This window comes from Mus caroli, chromosome 11, assembly GCF_900094665.2.
Source record: "Mus caroli chromosome 11, CAROLI_EIJ_v1.1, whole genome shotgun sequence".
In the NCBI taxonomy this organism is placed as follows: domain Eukaryota; kingdom Metazoa; phylum Chordata; class Mammalia; order Rodentia; family Muridae; genus Mus; species Mus caroli.
Genome location: NC_034580.1, coordinates 109,689,132 through 109,707,883, shown reverse-complemented (window position 1 = coordinate 109,707,883; position 18,752 = coordinate 109,689,132). Strand labels below are relative to the sequence as shown.

At 48.3% G+C, this 18,752-nt stretch overlaps 1 protein-coding gene across 1 annotated transcript in view; it reads left to right on the top strand.

The window, feature by feature from the left end:
* Sdk2 (sidekick cell adhesion molecule 2) overlaps positions 1-18,752 on the top strand; it is a 281,294-nt gene that overhangs the window by 195,357 nt on the left and 67,185 nt on the right. The window contains exons 13-18 of the mRNA XM_021175806.1: positions 2,604-2,780; positions 4,763-4,899; positions 5,799-5,946; positions 8,112-8,252; positions 10,534-10,715; positions 11,400-11,515. Of these exons, the coding sequence (XP_021031465.1) occupies positions 2,604-2,780; positions 4,763-4,899; positions 5,799-5,946; positions 8,112-8,252; positions 10,534-10,715; positions 11,400-11,515 (901 nt within the window). The remainder of the gene's footprint in view (positions 1-2,603; positions 2,781-4,762; positions 4,900-5,798; positions 5,947-8,111; positions 8,253-10,533; positions 10,716-11,399; positions 11,516-18,752) is intronic.

Sequence of the window (18,752 nt, the reverse complement as noted above, 5' to 3'; positions counted from 1 at the left end):
GTGATCTTTGGCATCGCTGCTCAACTGTATCTGTAGACAGCACATCCACAAATGGTCATGTCCATGTTACAGCAAAACTTTACAGAGGGGCTAGAGATGAGGCTCAGTGGCTGCCGCTCTTCCAGAGGACACGCGTTGATTCCCTGCACCCGTGTGGCAGCTCACAACTCTAACTCTAGTCCTAGAGAACTCGGTGCCTTCTTCTATCCTCGCCAAACACAAGACACGCACGCACGCAGTATACATATACATATCACGCAAGCACACACTCAGACACATAAAATAAAGATAACAAGTCTTGAATTTTAAACAGTTTAGATATGCAAGCATGTAATGGGCCAACATCCCCTGACCCCACCGTGGAATATACCACATTCTGGAATTGCTCTATATTCTACTAACCTAGTCTTCCACCCCTTGTATTTCTAATTAGAATCAAGTACCTATTAATTACACTCGAGTTCAGTAACAAATGTTTCCCAGGCAGGGACATATGCTCCCCGAAGCATCACGTCCTGAAGCAAAGAGTGTCTGCTTGCCGTGGGTATTTCTTAAGCCGCAGTAACTCTCTGCAAATAGATCTGCGTTTAGGGAAAGCCTGCTCATTCCCCGAACGCTGGCGAGGCTGATTCTTCTCTAGGTAACGAGATGAATGGAAAGTGACTGGTATTGTCCACTCCTAAATCTATATTAAAAGCCTTTAAAATTAACTTGGCAGTTTCGCTGCTGATAATTTGTCTTTGAAGAAGCGGAGCGTAGGTAAACATTCTTCAATGCGGGCGTTCATCACATTACTAACTACAATAGCAGATGAAAAGGAGGTGCGTCCAACAACCAGCCGTCAGTGCAGTGACAGAGGGCTGTAGCGGAACACCCTGCATCTGATTTCATTTTAATGTATTGTATGGGAATAGCACATGAAAAAGGATATATGATAATTGGATTTTAAAGAGACAGTTTTTAAAACAGGATATATAGAAATATGGGTGAACAGATAGACGGATGGACTTGCCAGTAGGTAGAGTCTTAGATGGGTGAGTGGATGGATGATGGGTAGATAGAAGGATGGATGGATGGATGGATGGGGGTAGATTGATGGATGGATGGATGGATGGATGGATGGATGGATGGATGGATGGACAGATAGATAATGGATGGATGGACAGAGACTGATAAATAAATGGATGTGGGTGGATGGACGGATGGACAGATGGATGTGGATGAATGGACAGATAGACTGATGGATAAATGAATGTGGGTGGATGGATGGATGGACAGATGGACAGATGGATGTGGATGGGTGGATGGGAATAGATAGATGGAAAGCTGCATAGACAGGTGGTAAGTAGCTAGGTGGCTGAAAGGACAGATTGATCACAGAAATCATTGCTATAAATATTCTTCAATAAAAACATCCATGGCTAACTCTTACTGGCCATCGATCCTATTTGACACTCCCCTAAGCCTTTTATATCGCCTTTACAATCCATACAATCCATACAGCCTTATGAAGTAAACGGGTTCCACATGTTACAAATGGCAAACGGAGTCAAAGAGGGTTAAACAAACCTACCCAAGATCAGGTTGGAAGCTGCTGGTATCAGGGACAGCCTTTGGCCTGAGCTTCCTACCGCTGGACACAGTATCGCTGCAGACCACCGGGGAAGAATCTAGAACGTTCCCGTGTAATCACAGTCTCTCCCATGCCTGAGAACATTTTTCCTTCCCGTTGTCCTTTCCTTCCACCCCCGTTGTTCGTCTTGCAGTAGCTCATCTTGCTTCTGTTGACTTTTCTATTCAAACTCAGGGTTAAAATATCCCAGAAGTACTCTTGTTGCCAATCTTCTATTCTCTAAATCCAGGTAACGTGGGGACCCTGAGGTTGACCCACTACTGTCCCCCGGTGTCATCTTGTCCTTCTGAGAACTATAGCCCACCTTCCCTGGAGGGCACTGTGCACCTCACCTCCATGGAGGCAGCCCTTGGGACATGCCTGTGACAATGATAATGGCTGTGTTTTCTCCCTAACAACTCCGGAGGAGGTCTAGTGTACTGTCATGAGCCAGCGTGTGTGTCATTTCTCAAGACTCCTTTCGTTCCGACTGGCCGAAGCTAAAGTGATTTTTTTTTTCTTTTTGGACACTAAAGTCAATTTGTCACCGTGATGCATCGATCTAACGATTCCCTTCATAGACTTAATTCCAAAATGTGGTCTGCTCAGGATGTTTGATTCCTTCGCCCAGCTGTAATCTTTTAGCATCTTCGGGGGAATCCCTTCGGCTGGCACTTTCCCAGTGGCTGTTTTGTAATGGCCTCTGGCCAAAAGTAACAACATTTTGACCCAGATCTGAACCCAAAGTGTAAATGACCAGTAATGGCCTGCTGCTTGAACGCTCCCAGACCCAGCACCTGCCTCGGGAGTGGTGGACCTCCACGCTCTCCCCAGGGAACATCTTCCTCCCCTGCCCTGCTCCCTGCCCACAAGCCCAGTCCCAGAGGTTATGCATATAACAGCCTCCCACCTGCCTTTGGCCCACGCCCCCCAGGTGGAGGCTTGGGTGTGACCCACCCTGGAAACTTTCTGACCTCCTCCCCCTCCGTAGGTACGTGTGGGAGAAGGATGGGGCCACACTGGCCGTGGAGACTAATCCTCGGATCCGCCTGGACAGAAATGGCTCCCTACACATCTCGCAGACGTGGTCAGGGGACATTGGCACGTATACCTGCCGGGTGCTCTCGGCTGGTGGCAATGACTCTCGCAACGCACACCTGCGTGTCAGGTAAGGGCAGAGGAGACATGGGTAACAGCAACAATGGGGTATTCAGATCCGACCAGCTCCTTTTGGTCATGGCAGAAAACCGTGTATGGCTAGGACCACCCAAATACCCTAAGACACCTCCTGAACACCCTTCTAGGCCTGCCCCCACAGCTCAGGGACACCTCTGTCAGGAGCAGAAGTCTTCATAGGCCTTAGATGGGGCTCTAGGTCCAAAGAGAAGAATTGGCAGGCATAAACATCTACTCACTCCAGACAAGGCACCAAGATGCCAAAGTCTAGCTTGGTGGATCAATATGCTTATCTGCCTTACTCGGGAGTGTGGTTAACCCCAAGGTAGCTACATCACCAAAATATCCCCGCTCCAACATGGATGGTAACTTCCTCGTACTTGCCAAAATGGAGTTCCATCTTGGAACAAGATTACACGCCTCCCCTGGGAAGGAAGGGCAGGAGGAATTAGTGGGGATCTCAGATGAGGGCCCAGCGACCACCCTCTCCTACGAGGGAACATGGACAGGCAATCGTTTGTTTATTCATTTTATTGTTTGAGAATATCATACATGCCTATGATGCATCTTGATCAAGTCCACCCCCATCCTTCCCCTCCTATCCCCCCCCCCGTACCTCACAACCTTTCCCTCTCCACCTCATGGTTGTTGTTCTCAAACCTGCTGAGTCCGCTTAGTGGTGGCCCTATGGCATGGGTATGGGACCGTCTACTGGAGCATGGGGACTTCTTATCTTTCCAGCTATAGGCGGGACTCAAGCCTTCCCCCTTCCATTGTAGGATGTAGGCTGATTTGATCTTATATAACATCTTGATCTTATTTCCACGATGATCTGATGACGATGGACATTTATACCTGAGCACGTCACAGTCTCTGCCTCTCAGCACACTGGCCAGCCATGGGTCTCTGTAGTTGTCACCACTTACTGCAAGGGGCATCTTCTCTAGTGAGGAATGAAGGATGCCCGAATCCAGAGGTATAAGGATAAAGACTAAGGAGGCTGTTAATTTCTGTGTCTACTTAGGACAAGAATAGTGTTAGATTCTCCTCCCCCACCCCACCCCACCCCCATGACCACGGGTTTTAGGCCCATCTTATGAGTTCCGTTTTGTGATACAGACCTTGAATCCAAGCAGAAAGTGGCTCTGGTCACTTAACATAACATCCCATAGCATCTGTGCCACTATTACACCAGTGAGTGGGTGTGTCTTGCCAGGCTAGCTGTTCTTGTAGCTTGCAGGAGTCTCAGCTAGGTAAGAACACTGACTCCTTCTCTTCCCGGTTGCATACATTGAACCTTCCAGAGATGTAAAAGCAAGCAAGTAGGGATGAAGCTTCAGGTTGGTACCAGTTTGATGGCGCCATATGGTCTCTTCAGCAGTAAGGTCTTACCATCAAGTTCTGGAACGTAAGCAAGAGAAACAGCAACAGCCTATGACAGAGAGAAGCTATGGGACCCCACTGACAATCACCCTGGAAAAAGATACTCCATACATGCCACTGGGCTTTTTTTATTGGATAGCCTATAAAATTATAGGCTGGTATCTAGGAGAGGCATTGTGCTCCTATTAGAGATTAACTCCATTTAAATGCCTTTTATATATGTAGAGTTGTATATTTTAGGAAACGTCTACAGTAGTAGCTTTCCATGTGGTAATCTTGTTGAAGGTCCTCTGCGGGTTATCACAGCTGCTTAGACAAGGATGGTAATGGCTGCTGGGCAGCAAATGTCTGTAATCTAAGGACAGGGTTTGGAAGGTGGAAGAAGGCAGATCAGAAGTTCACGGTCATTCTCTACTACATAGCAAATTGAAGACCAGTTTAGCATGAAGGGCAGAGTTCCATAAGACACGCCCAGTACACAGCGTCATGGAAACAGGAGACTCTCTGAGCGTGCAGCTCGGCCGTCACCTGATGGCAGAGCATGGCACTCGGGGACTTGGGGTGGCCCCTCCACACACATCTCTCCTCCAGGCAGCTCCCCCATGCCCCTGAGCACCCTGTGGCAACCCTCAGCACCGTGGAGAGACGTGCCATCAACCTGACCTGGGCCAAACCCTTCGACGGCAACAGCCCTCTGATGCGCTACATCTTGGAGATGTCAGAAAACAGTAAGGTTCCCCCACTGTCACCTTCCCATGTCTCCACACAGCCTGAGCAAAATGGGGTGTGATCTGTGAGGTCACCTTGTGAGTCAGCTAGCCCTACCACATACTTCTTGAACCCCTGGGCAGAGCAGATCTTCTCCCTGAGCAGCCGTGGTTTCCTTGTGTGTAAGGGGGCATAGGCTTACATCTAGGACCATGCATGCCAACAGCCTACCAAAACAGCTGGTAGGCTGTTATGACCCTCCAACAAGACTTGCACGGGGGAGCCTGGTGTGTCCCAGCATTTGGGAGGCATAGGCAGGACAATGAAAGTTCAAAGGTTGGCTTTGAACTATGCAGGGGAGGGGCTTGTGTAAGACCTGGCAAGAAGTGGCCTCAAAGACTGTTGTTCTTACAAGTGCCCCACTGTGAATGTCAACTGCCCTCAGTGTGGCTTTTCCAGAATTGAGGCAGCTCAGTTCCCATGAACCTCTGCTTCCCCTCCACTTCCTCCCAGCTCCCTCCAACCTCTGGATCCCATGAGCTAGTAGGACCCAGAGAAGCTGACATGGTGACCTATTCTGTCCCAAGTTATAGAGCCATTCACTCCCCTTCCCACCCAAAGGAGAAGGATGGGGATGAAGGGTAGACTCCATCACATCGCTGGCCGGCAAGATGGCTCAGCTGGTAAAAGCACTTGCTGCCAAGCCTGATGACCTGAGTCCAGTCTTTGGGAGCCACAAGGAGCAAATCAATGCCTTCAAGTTGTCCTCTGACCTCCATATAACACATAGCACATGCATGCCCATAGATGTACACATATATGCACAAAAGGAAATAAAATTTGAAAATTATTTTTTAAAAGAGGAGCATATCCCCCTCTACACAGTGTGCCCCTCTACCCTAATCCTGTGTATCTGTAGATGCTCCCTGGACCATACTCCTGGCCAGCGTGGACCCAGAAGCCACCTCAGTGATGGTCAAGGGACTGGTTCCCGCTCGATCCTACCAGTTCCGCCTGTGCGCTGTCAACGATGTGGGCAAAGGACAGTTCAGTAAGGACACAGAAAGGTAAGGGGAGCAGGTGTCCCCCTGAGTGCCTCCAAACCACGATGACACATAGGGCAAGCCAGAGGGCGGGTCTGGCTCAGCATCTCTCAGTCTTTCACTCTGTAGAATGGGGAAATGATGTGCTTAAAGGAAAAGGCAGCGTCCTGTGGGTGCAGCGTGGTCCACGACAGGCTTGAACAAGCTTAGGTCGTTCCTATGACTGCAAGCTGGGCAAGTTCAAAGATTTCCCGGATTCTGTCCAGTCCCGTGAGCTTCCATCATGGTTCAAAGGAAACAGGAAGTTTCAGGGGGAAGAGGGACTCCTCAGTGTCCATGTCAGATTCCGAATGGACTCCAGAGCCCATGGGTGTCCTCCCAGTGCTCTCACAAGATGACAGACACCAAGGACAACTAGGCAATCCACACAAGAGTGCCTCACGATGAACACATTTCCGTGGAAGCTGGACCCGGCTTGGCTTACCCTGTGTGAGAAGAAGCCATCCCTACCGGGAGAGCAGCTGTCATTTAGGAAGTCAGAGTGGCTGTGGCACAGCATAAGCGCCAAGCTGTGCCGTTGGCTCTGCAAAAGATGCCTTCCAAGCTGGACTAATTGGCGGGGGCCTGTAATCTTAGTGTCTGTGGGGCTGAAGAAGAATCATGAATTCCAGCTCAGCCTGGGCCAAACCATCTAGGATACAGAGGAAGACCCTGTCTCAAAGACAGCAACAAGTGTGGCTTAGGGAATGGCTCAGCGGGGAACGTGCTTGGTGGACTGGTGGGAGAACCTGAGCTCTGGCTCTCAGCAACTTCGGGTAAGCTGGCCACGGTGGCACCCGCCTGTGATCCTGACGCTGAGAAGGCAGAGCTGGGCAGATCTCTGGCCAGCCAGTCTAACTAAAGCAGCAAACTACCAGGCGTGGTGACGCACGCCTTTAATCCCCGCACTTGACAGGCAGGGTCAGGCAATCTCTGAGTTCAAAGCTAGCCCTGTCTACAGAGTGAGTTCCAAGACAGCCAGGCCTACATGGAGAAACCCATCTCAAGCAAGCAACAAAACAAAGTGAGCCTGTTGAGATGGCTCAGCAGGTGAAGTCGTCCACCTCCAAGCCTGATGGCCTGAGAGTTCAATCCCCAGTGCCCACACGGTGGTAGGAGAGAACTGCTTCCTGTATGTTGTCCTCTGACCTCCACATGTGCACTATGGCATGTGTGTGCGCACACACACACACACACACACACAATAAATACTACTTACTGAGCATATACAATATTGCAGGCTGGGTTCAGCCCCCAGGAGGTGCACTGAACAAGCAGGAGCTCAGCCCCTGGAAAATGTCAGAATCACAGCAGGGACCCTCAGAGTCCCAGGAGACCCTGCCCGCTCCTGCTGTGCAGGCGGCTGCTCTGGGCACCAATTTGTCCTCGTTCGGAATCTCAGCACCCATACTCCTGAATCACCACGGGAAAGGTTAAACCACCCGCACTTTAAAAAGCTAAGAGCAGACACGGCACTGTTTGGGAGCCTATCCATCAGAGAGCAAAAACATAAAATAAATAAATAAATAAAATAAAAAAATAAAAAATAAACAAAAAGGGAAAGGCATCCATCAAAAATAATTAACTTTTGTGTTTAATGGATACGTGTCAGCGGTGTGAAAAATACACTTGGGCGTTCCCCGGCCATGCCAGGGAAAGGAAGGTGGTGCTTGGCCTCAGAAGAAGTCTGGGGCTGGAACTGGGGCTCCTTCCCCCAACCCACGGCCACCCACCTATCCTGGGGCTCTGCTCACCCAGCAAGGGGATCTAGATAAGACCTGCCACCAAAGCCTGTGGGAAATGACTGATACTTCTAGTCCTAAAACTATTTAGACAAGCACAGTATCAGCATGTGCCTGCATTCCTACACTCAGGAGACTGAAGGAAGAGGGTTACAGGTTCAAGGCCACCCTGGGATGAAATGCAAGACCTTGGCCCAAAATTATTATTATTATTATTACTATTACTATTATTATTCACAAAAGGAAAGCAGCTCAGAGACATGAAATGAGCTGCCCAGAAACACAGCACAAGGGTGCAGAGTTACAGGGGACAGTACGCAGTATGGCTAGCCCTTTGTCATTTTATTATACGCCTTTGTAGATGGGGTAGAGAAAGATTCAATCAACAATTGCTGGTTTCTGCTCTAGGGTGTCCCTTCCTGAGGAGCCCCCCACGGCCCCTCCGCAGAACGTCATCGCCAGCGGCCGGACCAACCAATCCATCATGATCCAATGGCAACCACCTCCCGAGAGCCACCAGAATGGGATCCTCAAGGGCTACATCATCAGGTACAGAGCCATTCTAGGGCCATCAGGGCTTCCTACCCTGAGTGGGGGGAGGGGCTTAGAAAACAGTACAGACTCAAGGTCCATCCTTGCCGACATAAAGACCAGGTGATGAGAAATGCCCACACTGAAACAAGAAGGGCTACGGTAAAATGGCCAAAGAAGAACGGACAACACCAATAGCCTTGAAAACTAGTAGGACCAGCCTAGCAAGGGCACAGTTTAATCCCCGCAGGCTGCATGGAAGCCAGGGCTGCCGCAGCCCACCTCCCCCACAACCCCGGAATGTCCTGCTGCAGGCCTGACATCTAAATGAAGATGTGTCCAGCCCACGGACTAGGGCTAGCGGTGAATGGGTCTCAACACAGAAATGCACAAACTTATTTAGAGCATTCAAAGGGTTTGTTTGGGGTTTTTTTTTTTCTGTTTCAGTTTGGTTTTTTGCAATTTCTCTTTGCAGTTCAATTGCACAATTCTCGACATGAACTTTGCATATGACAGTGTCACTTCACAGTATCCAAAAATCGGACCCAGCACAAGTAGGGAAACCAACAGGGCAAGAACCCGCTGAAAGGAGAAGGTTGTTTTTCTGGTTCTTGCTGAAAACAAAGGCCAATTCTGGGAGCCTCAGTGGACAGGGATGAGTTCAGTTCCCAGGGACCCGCATGGTAGAGGGAGAAACCAGTTCCTACAGATTTTCCTCTGATCTCTACAAGTGCACCATCGCATAGGCACATCCACCACACAGATAAAAATAAAATTTTTTAAAAATGCTTCTCAGAGGCTGAAGAGACGGTTCAATGGTTAAGCATGCTTCGACTTGCTGGTTGTTCATCCAAAGGACCCGGGGTTCAGTTCCCAGCACCCTCTACCGCAGTTCATACCATCTATAGCACCAGTTCCAGGGGATCTAATATCCACTCTTAGCCTCCCTAGGCCCCAAGCACACACATGCTACACAGACATATATGCAGGCAAAACACTCATGCACATAATGTTTTAATAATGTTTTAATTATCTTGGGATTTTGTAGTCAGTGGAAACGCCCATCTGTATTCTGAATTTGGCTGGTTGCAAAATGCTTCTTCAAGTCTGTGCCTCTTCCATGCACACCAAGATTCCTGGGTACTACCGCACCCCACAGTTGGAAGAGCCCATGGCTCTGACTACCCCATGATCACTTGATTTTTCTGTGGTTTTGGGAGCTTATCCCTAAAAGTTCTCAGAGTGTGGTCCCCAACCCAACAGGGTCAAGTGCTACCTGAATGCCAGCGAGAGACCCTGGTTGTCAAGTCTGTTCCCAAGACCTCCTCCAAAGTGGATAGTCTAGCAGTCTGTGTTTTAACTAGCCTCTGGGTTGTTCCAATTCATGCTAAAGTCTAGCACTTCCAGCTCTGGGACTTTGGGAATGTGTAGAAACACTTTGGGGGCTCTGATTCTGTAACTGTTAGAGCCTAAAACAGGTAAGCATCATGCTTATCCCTGGGCCTAGTTTACCATCCATGCAGAGCACCCCACGTTTGCTTGCCGGTATCCCTTCCTTTGTCATGGTTGGTTTGCACCAGAAAGTAGATATGGGGAGGTCAGTAACCTCCAGGGTTCTCAGTCCCCCTCAGCAAAGGAGCCACTGTACCAAGGAGAGAAAGAAAATCAGCTAAATTTAGGGGGTGCTTTCCTGGTTCATAACCTCCAAAAGCTGACACCTGTGTCACCTTCCCTAGGGACCCTCAGCCTCTGTGGTTGGCAGTCTCGTCTGTGTCTTCCAAACCCATCAAAAAGAATGTTCCGGGGGGCTAGGGACGTCTGTGGCTCCATTGATTAGAATGTTTGCCTAGCATGCATGAAGTTCTGAGTTTGATCCCTAGCCTCATATAGATTGGGTGTGGCGATGCAGCTCTGTAGTCTCAGCACTTGGGAGGTAGAAGAAGGGGGATTAGGAGTTCAAGGTTATCCTCAGCTACATAGTTTGAGACGGGCCATCCTGGGCTATACTCCCTAGACCTGCACTAATCAGCAAAGTAGAGAGGAGTCAACTGTCATGATTCAAAACAATTAAAACTACAACAAAGTCAAATTCATCCCTCATTTGCACAAAAGCCATCGTCACATGGCCAGCAGCATGTGCTCTAGTGGTGACCCTATTAGGCAGCCCAGATGGGCATATCAGTGGAGCAATGGAGCGTTCCCAGAAGCATACAAAGTTTTAGCAGACAGGGCTGCTCTGGGCGGTTTGCCAAGCACACGTCTATAGGCTGATTCAACTCACCTTCGCCTCTTCCTTCAGATTCTGCCTGGCAGGGCTACCTGTTGGGTACCAGTTTAAGAACATCACAGATGCTGACGTCAACAACCTGTTGCTGGAGGACCTCATCATTTGGACCAATTACGAGATCGAGGTGGCTGCCTACAACAGCGCCGGGCTGGGTGTCTACAGCAGCAAAGTCACCGAGTGGACGCTGCAGGGAGGTGGGTGGAGACAGGGGCCATGGAAGACCAGGTGCGTCCTTTTCTGCAGGCCCCTAGGTCTTTGGGGCCACAATGCCACGTGTCCAGTTTTGAGCACCCCAGCCCACATTGCCGGCTTCACCTGGGCCTTCATTATGGTGCTTAGATGACATCTCCACGTTACACCTGGCTCCCATGGAGCAGATGGCTGAGGGGAGGAGGACAAAGTGGTTAGGAGTCATGTGGGGAGAGGTGTAGGGACCTTCTATGGTATTTGGGGAACACCATTATTTGGGAATACCATTAACTGGGTAACAAGACAGCTTGGGAGGTGCATCAGACAATTTTTTTAAAGAGATTCTTTATTTTATTTGAGTACACTGTGCTGTCTTCAGACACCCCAGAAGAGGGCATCAGATCTCATAACGGATGGTTGTGAGCCACCATGTGGTTGCTGGGAATTAAACTCAGGACCTCTGGAAGAGCAGTCAGTGCTCTTAACCACCGAGCCATCTCACCAGCCCAGATCAGACAAATTTAATGAACTTGAGTTAATCCAGAGAGTGGGAGAGGAAGGGGGCCCTTGGGTTTGACAAGCCTTGCCTTTAGAGTCTGCCTGTGTCCTCTACCACACTGGACAAGATGAACAGGTACAGAGGTGGGGGGGGGGGCATCAGCTACAACCAGTTTCTTTATTTCCTCTAGTTCCCACAGTGCCCCCGGGCAATGTGCATGCAGAAGCCACAAATTCTACCACCATCCGATTCACCTGGAATGCCCCGAGCCCGCAGTTCATCAATGGCATCAACCAGGGCTACAAGGTAGATGAGGGTCTCTTCTCTCCTTGGAAGGGAGCCAGGAGGGACTCAAGGTGTTAGGGCTGGGGGATGGGTGGAGGGCTCCAGCAAAGAGCAGTAAAATCACTGTGGGCTTCTGAAACCAGACTCCAGCAGGCAGAGGTCACAGATAAAAGCAGGGAACACCCCACCCCCACCCCCAGTGACTTTCAAGGTTTACATAGAAGATTCTGGGAGAGCACACTGTGCCCCAGCTGTCACCAAGAAGAGGCTGTCTTCAGCAACTCCAGCCACAAACAAGGCGTGGACTCCTGGCCATTGAGGTACTCCATCAAAACAATACCCCAGTCACTCACTCCTTACCTCTATGGTATGACTGTCACATGCCACTGGCTGTACTTGACCCCAAACACAGTGAGGGTAAAGCCTCGGGATTAGGACAGAGTTGAACTACAAACCCCAGCTTGCCTCTTGCCGACTTATGTCTTGGATTAGAGTGGATGTAACTCTCTCTCCTTAGATGTTCATGAGTATCTGTGGTCTCATCCCCTCTTCTTGCAAAAAGTGCCCGTCACACTGGGCTAGGGCCTGTCCCTGATGACATCACTCAACTTTAAGCAGCACTTTCAGGGCCCAAGTTCCAAACCCAGCCACACTCTGGGAGTTCAGCCTAAAACTTCAACACATGAGTTCAGTACAGACACGGTCTAGCGAATGACTAATAGAAGCGTCTGAGCTGTAGCCATACTAATGCTGGCTGGGTTGTCTGGCCAGTTTAACTGCTGGACATCAGGACTTCTCAGTCCTCCTATCCTGCATCCCAGGCCTGGGGTCCCCTTCTCCTCCCGCAAGGAGGCCCGCTGTCCTCTGAGAGAACTGAAGACACACCAGGTAGCATAGGCCAATGCCATATTTGGAAGCTTTGGCCCTCAGCAGGAGGAGGTAGATGTCACAGGGTCGTTTCCAGGTATGAAAAAAAAAAGCAGAGGATTTAAGGGGCTGGAAGGCCAGGAGAAAGGAGAGAAAATTACAAACCCTGGGGTTTAGTTCAGGGTCCCGGTGATAGCAAGGTGACAGCTGCCATATCCCTAAGTCCTCTGCCCCGAGGCTGTGCATGTACCACAAGGACAAGCGTCTGCACCGTTACAACTTGGTAGCTTGGGAGGCTGGAGAGGAAAGGAGTGAGATTATTTTGCAAAAAGAATCTTCTACTTGTGTTTGATGCAACCTAGAGACCAGAGCTGGAGCCATTGGGCTACAGCACTTTCAATCCCACGAAGGCAGAGAGCACGGGCCAAAAAGAATCTTCCTGGGATAGGGGCTGTAGCCCAAGCTTGCAGTTGCTGACTGGCCGGAAAAAAAATCTGCTAATTGGGACTCGGGGGAGGGAAGGAGGTCTGCATGGCCGTGGAACACAGAGGCCGAGCTGGGAACAATTAGCTTCTGGCTGCCAAGCCTAAGCACAAGTTTTATTCTACATGTGGGAGGGACAAGCTACAAGCTTCTAAGATGAAAAGCCCTCCAAGGGCTGAAAGGCCCCCAAGTGGCCAGAACAACTAGGGCAATAGCCTGCGGTGACCCAGAGCAAGAAGATACCACAGAAGCCCCCCAACCCTGCTTCATCCCAACTTTCCCCTGTAGTCAGGAGCTGTGTAGATGGGCCAGTGACCATCAGCTGCCTGATATTTTGAGCATACGAACGCATGGGGCAGCAATAGCGTATCGTCACACTAATGGGGGCTTACCCAATACCAGGCAACCAGCTACGTACTCTGCTCATTCTCTCGTGCAAGTGCCTGTGAACTTCTGACCCTCCTGCCTCCGCTTTCCAGTTCCTAGGTTTATAACATCTAGTCTGTGTAGCCCTGGGGATTGAACCCAGGGCTTCAGGCGTGCCAGGCAAGCACTCTACCAACTGAGCTACACTCTCATCCCTGTGTTTTATTGTAAACTGATACCTTCAGCTTGTTTTCGGTTTTGTTTTGAAGTACAAGTGAATCAAAGTTGAGGTCTTTTCTCTTGGCTTCTTCGGCCTTCAGAATAGGAGGGATGCGATGGTTGTCCCATCTGTGCACGTAATCAGAACATCCTTCAAGTTGTTAGAATGTTCGGACATCTACACAAGTTGTGGGGAAGACTCAAATGTCCACCTTACACCCATCTCCAGCTTCAATGTGACCAAGTGGCAGTCCGGCTTTGTCCCTGCACCTCCGAGCTCCTCCCAGCCCTTAGCCCATCCTGGGCAACTTGCCGAAGTGAAGCTCAGGCAGTTCATCACACCGTCTGTAAATGTTCTTGTAGAGAAAGAGTCTCTACAAGCTCTCTCTATTAAAAACAACCATACCTAAAAATGTCAGCCATCCCATCATTATGCATCCTGCCAGCCTTTGGATTTCTTTGATTGCCTCTCAATCACTTCCTGCTGCTGACTGATTTATGTGTTCTTAGATCTAGATGAAGGCCGTGGGTTAAGGGTTTGAGTTTAAAGTCTCCACTGATCTTAGAGTCTCCCCATCCCATATTCATTCATATTCTCTCTCTCTCTCTCTCTCTCTCTCTCTCTCTCTCTCTCTCTCTCTCTCTCTCTCTCTCTCCCTCTCTCTCTCTCTCTCTCTCTCTCTCTCTCTCTCTCTCTCTCCCCCTCTCTCTCTCCCTCCTCTCTCCCTTCTTCCCTCTCTCTCCCCCTTCCTCTCTCTCTCCTCATGATTTATTTGGTGAAGAAACTTAGTCATTCATCCCATGCATTTTCCACAGCCCTGAATTTTGCTGATTGCCTCCCTACGGGGTCATTTAACTCGTTCCTCTGAGTACTATATCTGCACACAATTGGAATGTAGAGCCAGTGGCCGACTGGATTCAAGTTTGTTTGATTACCTTTTCTGCAGGGAGGTGGGGGTCCCTCGGTGATGCTGTGTGTTGACATCCGAAGGTGCAAAGTTTGATTGTCCCTTTAACTGTGAACCTGGTGGCCATGAACAGCCCTTTGTAGGGGTTGTGATTTTTTAATAGGAGTTACAAAATGAGAGTGGAAATTTTATTCTTGATTAGCTAAAATGCCTTCAGGAAGGAAGAAATGAGGTGGGAAAAGAGGGAGGAATGGAGGGAGAGAGGGGGAAGAGAGGAGGATGGGAGGAAGAAGGGAGGGGGAGTGAGGGGGAGGGAAGGAAGGAAGCCAAGAGACAGGAAGGAAAATGATATTTTCCTTTGTCTGTTTTCTACTATCTGAACTCTGGGTTTATTAGGGAAAAAATTAAAGACTCTTTTCCATAGCTTCTCAATTCTTGGCATTATAAGTAGCTCCCTAGCATCCTCTAAGGTGACAGCTAGGTTTGGGTTGGAGAAGATGTCTTTGGCTCCATTTTGCTTTTAGCAATGTCGTTATGTACTTAAGGATCTCTAAATACATCTGCTGTGCTCCATTCCGCTGTTGTTATTAGCCTTATTATTGCCAGATGATCACTGGTCCCTTCAAGTTGGCTCCTGCGTCTTTTCCAGCATGGTCCTAAGGCATCACTGATGACTGCCTGGCTGGCTGGGATGACAAGACACTTCAAGCTATATAAATGTATATAACATTTACATACAAAGTCCGCCAGGGTTGGTGGTGCAGGCCTGAAATCCCAGCCATGTGGAAGTTAGATAAGGCAGAAAACCCACAGGGTCCAGGACTGCCTGAGCTACAGCATGAGTTCAAGGCTGCCCCGGTTGGCTTTCTGTTGCTGTGAAAAAGACCATGACCAAAAGCAACTCTGGGAGGAAGGGCTTGATCCTAACCCATCACAGAGGCAAGCAAGGGCTGGAACTTAAAAGAAGCAGAGACCAGGAAAGGTGCTGCCTGCTGGCTTTGCTCTTTGTGGCTTTCTCAGCCTGCTTTCTTATACAACCAGGAACAGCAGCCCAGGGGTGGTGTTGCCCACAATGAGCTAGAGTTAGCTCCCCGACACACACACACACACACACACACCAGTGGTCAAGAAAATGCTCCCACTGATTGGCCTACAGACCAATCTGACAGAGGCATTGTCTCAATTGAGGTTTCTTCTTCCCAGACGACGAAGTTTGTGTCAAGTAACCAAAAAACCCAAAACAAAACAAACAAACAAACAAAACTAGGGTGAGGCTAAACAGAGGAATTCAGTGAGACCCTGTCTCAAAAAAAAAGTAAAGAGAGAGCTGGGGTATAGTCTAGTGTTGAGGTGACTGCCTGGCACATGTGAGTCCCTGGGTTCAAATCCCAGCCCAGGGTAGGGAAAAAGAAGCTCTTCGTTGTCAGACATTTTCCCAAGGAACTCCAGATCTCTTGAGATAGAAAGAATAGATACCATGATGTGGCTACCAGGAGTGTCTCTTGCTCCACAGATAGTATTGCTTCTAGACTCTTAAATGACAGGAAGAAGGAGAATCTCTTAAATACAAAGCACATGGATGGGGTTGGCCGTATGACTTAGTGTTTGCCTAGCAGGCAGAAAGCCCTGTCTTCTGTCTCACAATAGCACACAAGTCAGGCATGATAACACCTGTAATCCTGGCAATAAGCGGTGCAGGTAGTAGGGATGCCAGAAGTTCAAGGTCATTCTTGGCCACACAGCAAGTTCAAGGACAGCCTGGGCTGCATGAAACTCTCTAAAAAGTTTTTTGGGTTTTTTTTGGTTTTTTTTGTTTTGTTTTGTTTTGTTTTTGTTTTTCGAGACTGGGTTTCTCTGTGTAGCCCTGGCTGTCCTGGCACTCACTTTGTAGACCAGGCTGGCCTCGAACTCAGAAATCCGCCTGCCTCTGCCTCCCGAGTGCTGGGATTAAAGGCATGCGCCACCAAGCCCGGCTAGTTTTTTGTTTTTGTTTTTGTTTTTTTTTAATGTATCCTGATGGTTCCCATTCAACATCAAGATTGCAGGTTTTCTCTCTTGTTTGTATCTTTTTTGTCCACAGTAAAAATCTAGTTCTTGCACAACTTCCTCGGCGCCAACAGTCTCATCCCACAGACACACAACAGCTTCAGGACCATAGCGGGAGTGTAATGCTACTGACCGACAGCCTCAAATGATCGGCATCTTTTGTGGTGTTGAGATGTAACCCACAGGAGACACACTTCACACCGCTCTGCTATGATGTCTTTTGAATAGTTTCCCTCACTGTAATTTGTCTACAGCTCAATATCCTATTAGGTTCATTGACTTCACGTTGTTTTTTGATTTTTTAGGGATTGATTTTTTTAAATTTAATTTTATCCTATAATTATGTACAATATTTACATGGTTTCAAAGTCAAATCAACAAAACAAATTTTTAAGAAAATCAGCCTTGGTCTGGGGAGATGATTGACTTGCCATGCAAGGCCATAACCTGAGTTTACAGCCCATGTGACAAGCCGGACACAGTCACCATTCACATCCCTAATCTCAGCAGAGCCCTACCAGGATAAGGGAGGCAGAGCAAAGGGAATCACCAGGAGCTGGCCAGCCAGCCAGCCCGGCATATGCAAACAGTGAACAACAGGAGACACTGCTGCAAGCAGTGAAAGCAAGAGGAAACACCCAAGGTTGTCCTCCGAGCTCCACGCGTACACCGTAGCACACCCAAGCCCACACTCACATATGTACCCATACGCATCGTATACCCAGCAAAGAAGGAAGGAGGGAGGGAGGAAGGGAAGGAGGGATGGAAGAGAGGAAGGAGGGAAGGAAGGAAGGAAGGAAGGAAGGAAGGAAGGAAGGAAGGAAGGAAGGAAGGAAGGAAGGCAGGCAGGCAGGCTGGCTTGACCCTGCGCCGTAAATTCATCAATGCATTAATTGATGAGAGAGCATTTATTAATAAATCGCCTGTCAATGATTGGACCCACCAGCCAGAGACAGAACCTTCAACATCTTGTGAGCTTTTGGGCAGGAAAGTGGGTACTTTAAATCCAAACCATAACACTGAGAAATCTGGGGAACTTTGTGACCCTTCAGTTTCACCCCGAGGATGTGTGTTGTTCATAGCAGTCTTGAGATGCTATGACCCTGAGGCCATTTTGGTCTCAGTTGTGAAGCTAGAGAGAGAAGCCAATATGACTTATTCTCAGAATCACACTAGCCTTGCCTTATGAATGGCTTCATGGGTCACTTTCTTTTCTTTTTTTTTTTCTTTTCTTTCTTTTTTTTTTTTTTTTGTGGGTAAGACCCAGTGATACTATTTTAAGATATCTGTAAAGGAACTCTTTTTTCCTTTATTTTATTTAAAATGGTAGTGATTGTAATTAGCTTAAGACCAATAAAATAATATTTACCCAAATTTTACACTTGCTGGGGAACATACCACACAATTAATTCCAACAGCATAATTAATTCAAATTTACATTAATTAAATTAAATTAAAACATTAAACTCATTTCTCCATCTACTCCAAGGAAGTTGGGCAATTTAATTGCTATGAAACAAGATAACTAAAATAAAGAGGATATTTAACATACTTATTAAATGCCACTTAGTGTTTCTGATTAGTATTTTTAGGGTCTAATTAGTGTCTAATTAACTTGCTATAGGCTATCTTTTCACAATACCAATTAAATTTCAAAACATCCTTTATAAACATCCGGCCCTGAAAAGGAAAAGATTAAGCATTGTTACGGGTATGAGTTAATCAGGAGACATTGGCGTGGTATTGTTTTATATCTATAAATACCCGTGCTTATTAAAACTCTTCAAGTGTAGCTTTTCACCATTAATTGCTATTTAATCAACTTCAAATAAATGAGGAACTCTCTGGGACCAGCTGCCATTGTTGGAGACAGATGAAGGGCCCAGAGAACAAGAGCTGGGGGTAAGAGGGCAGGAGAGGAGGAGGGGCTCGCTCGGGATGAGGAGAAGAGGCAGGCAAGCTATCAAAGGATGGAGAGAAAGTACAAAGGGAGAGGGGAGAGAAAGCGTGGGGTCCAGCTGGGGTCTCTTGCCATCGCCCTCCTCTGGGTGAGATGTAAGATTGACTACCTGACCTGGTACAGACGTAGGACAATAGCCATTGACACGGCTGCGGCATCGGACCTTGGAGAAATCACGGGAAGACTAGCCAGTAGGAAAGCAGAAGTGGCACTTCCAAATCTCCACTTATCCTAGCTGTGTGATGTAGTTGAAGGGACTTGGCCTTTCTGAGCCTCCGTTTCCTTGTCTATGCACTAAAGCGGTGGCTTCGTGGATATGAGACCTGTAGGCACCCAGGGCTAGAGACTTAGAAGAGCTCCACTTTGGTACACTGCTCTGCTGTCTCTTGGAATGATTCTTTTTTTTTTT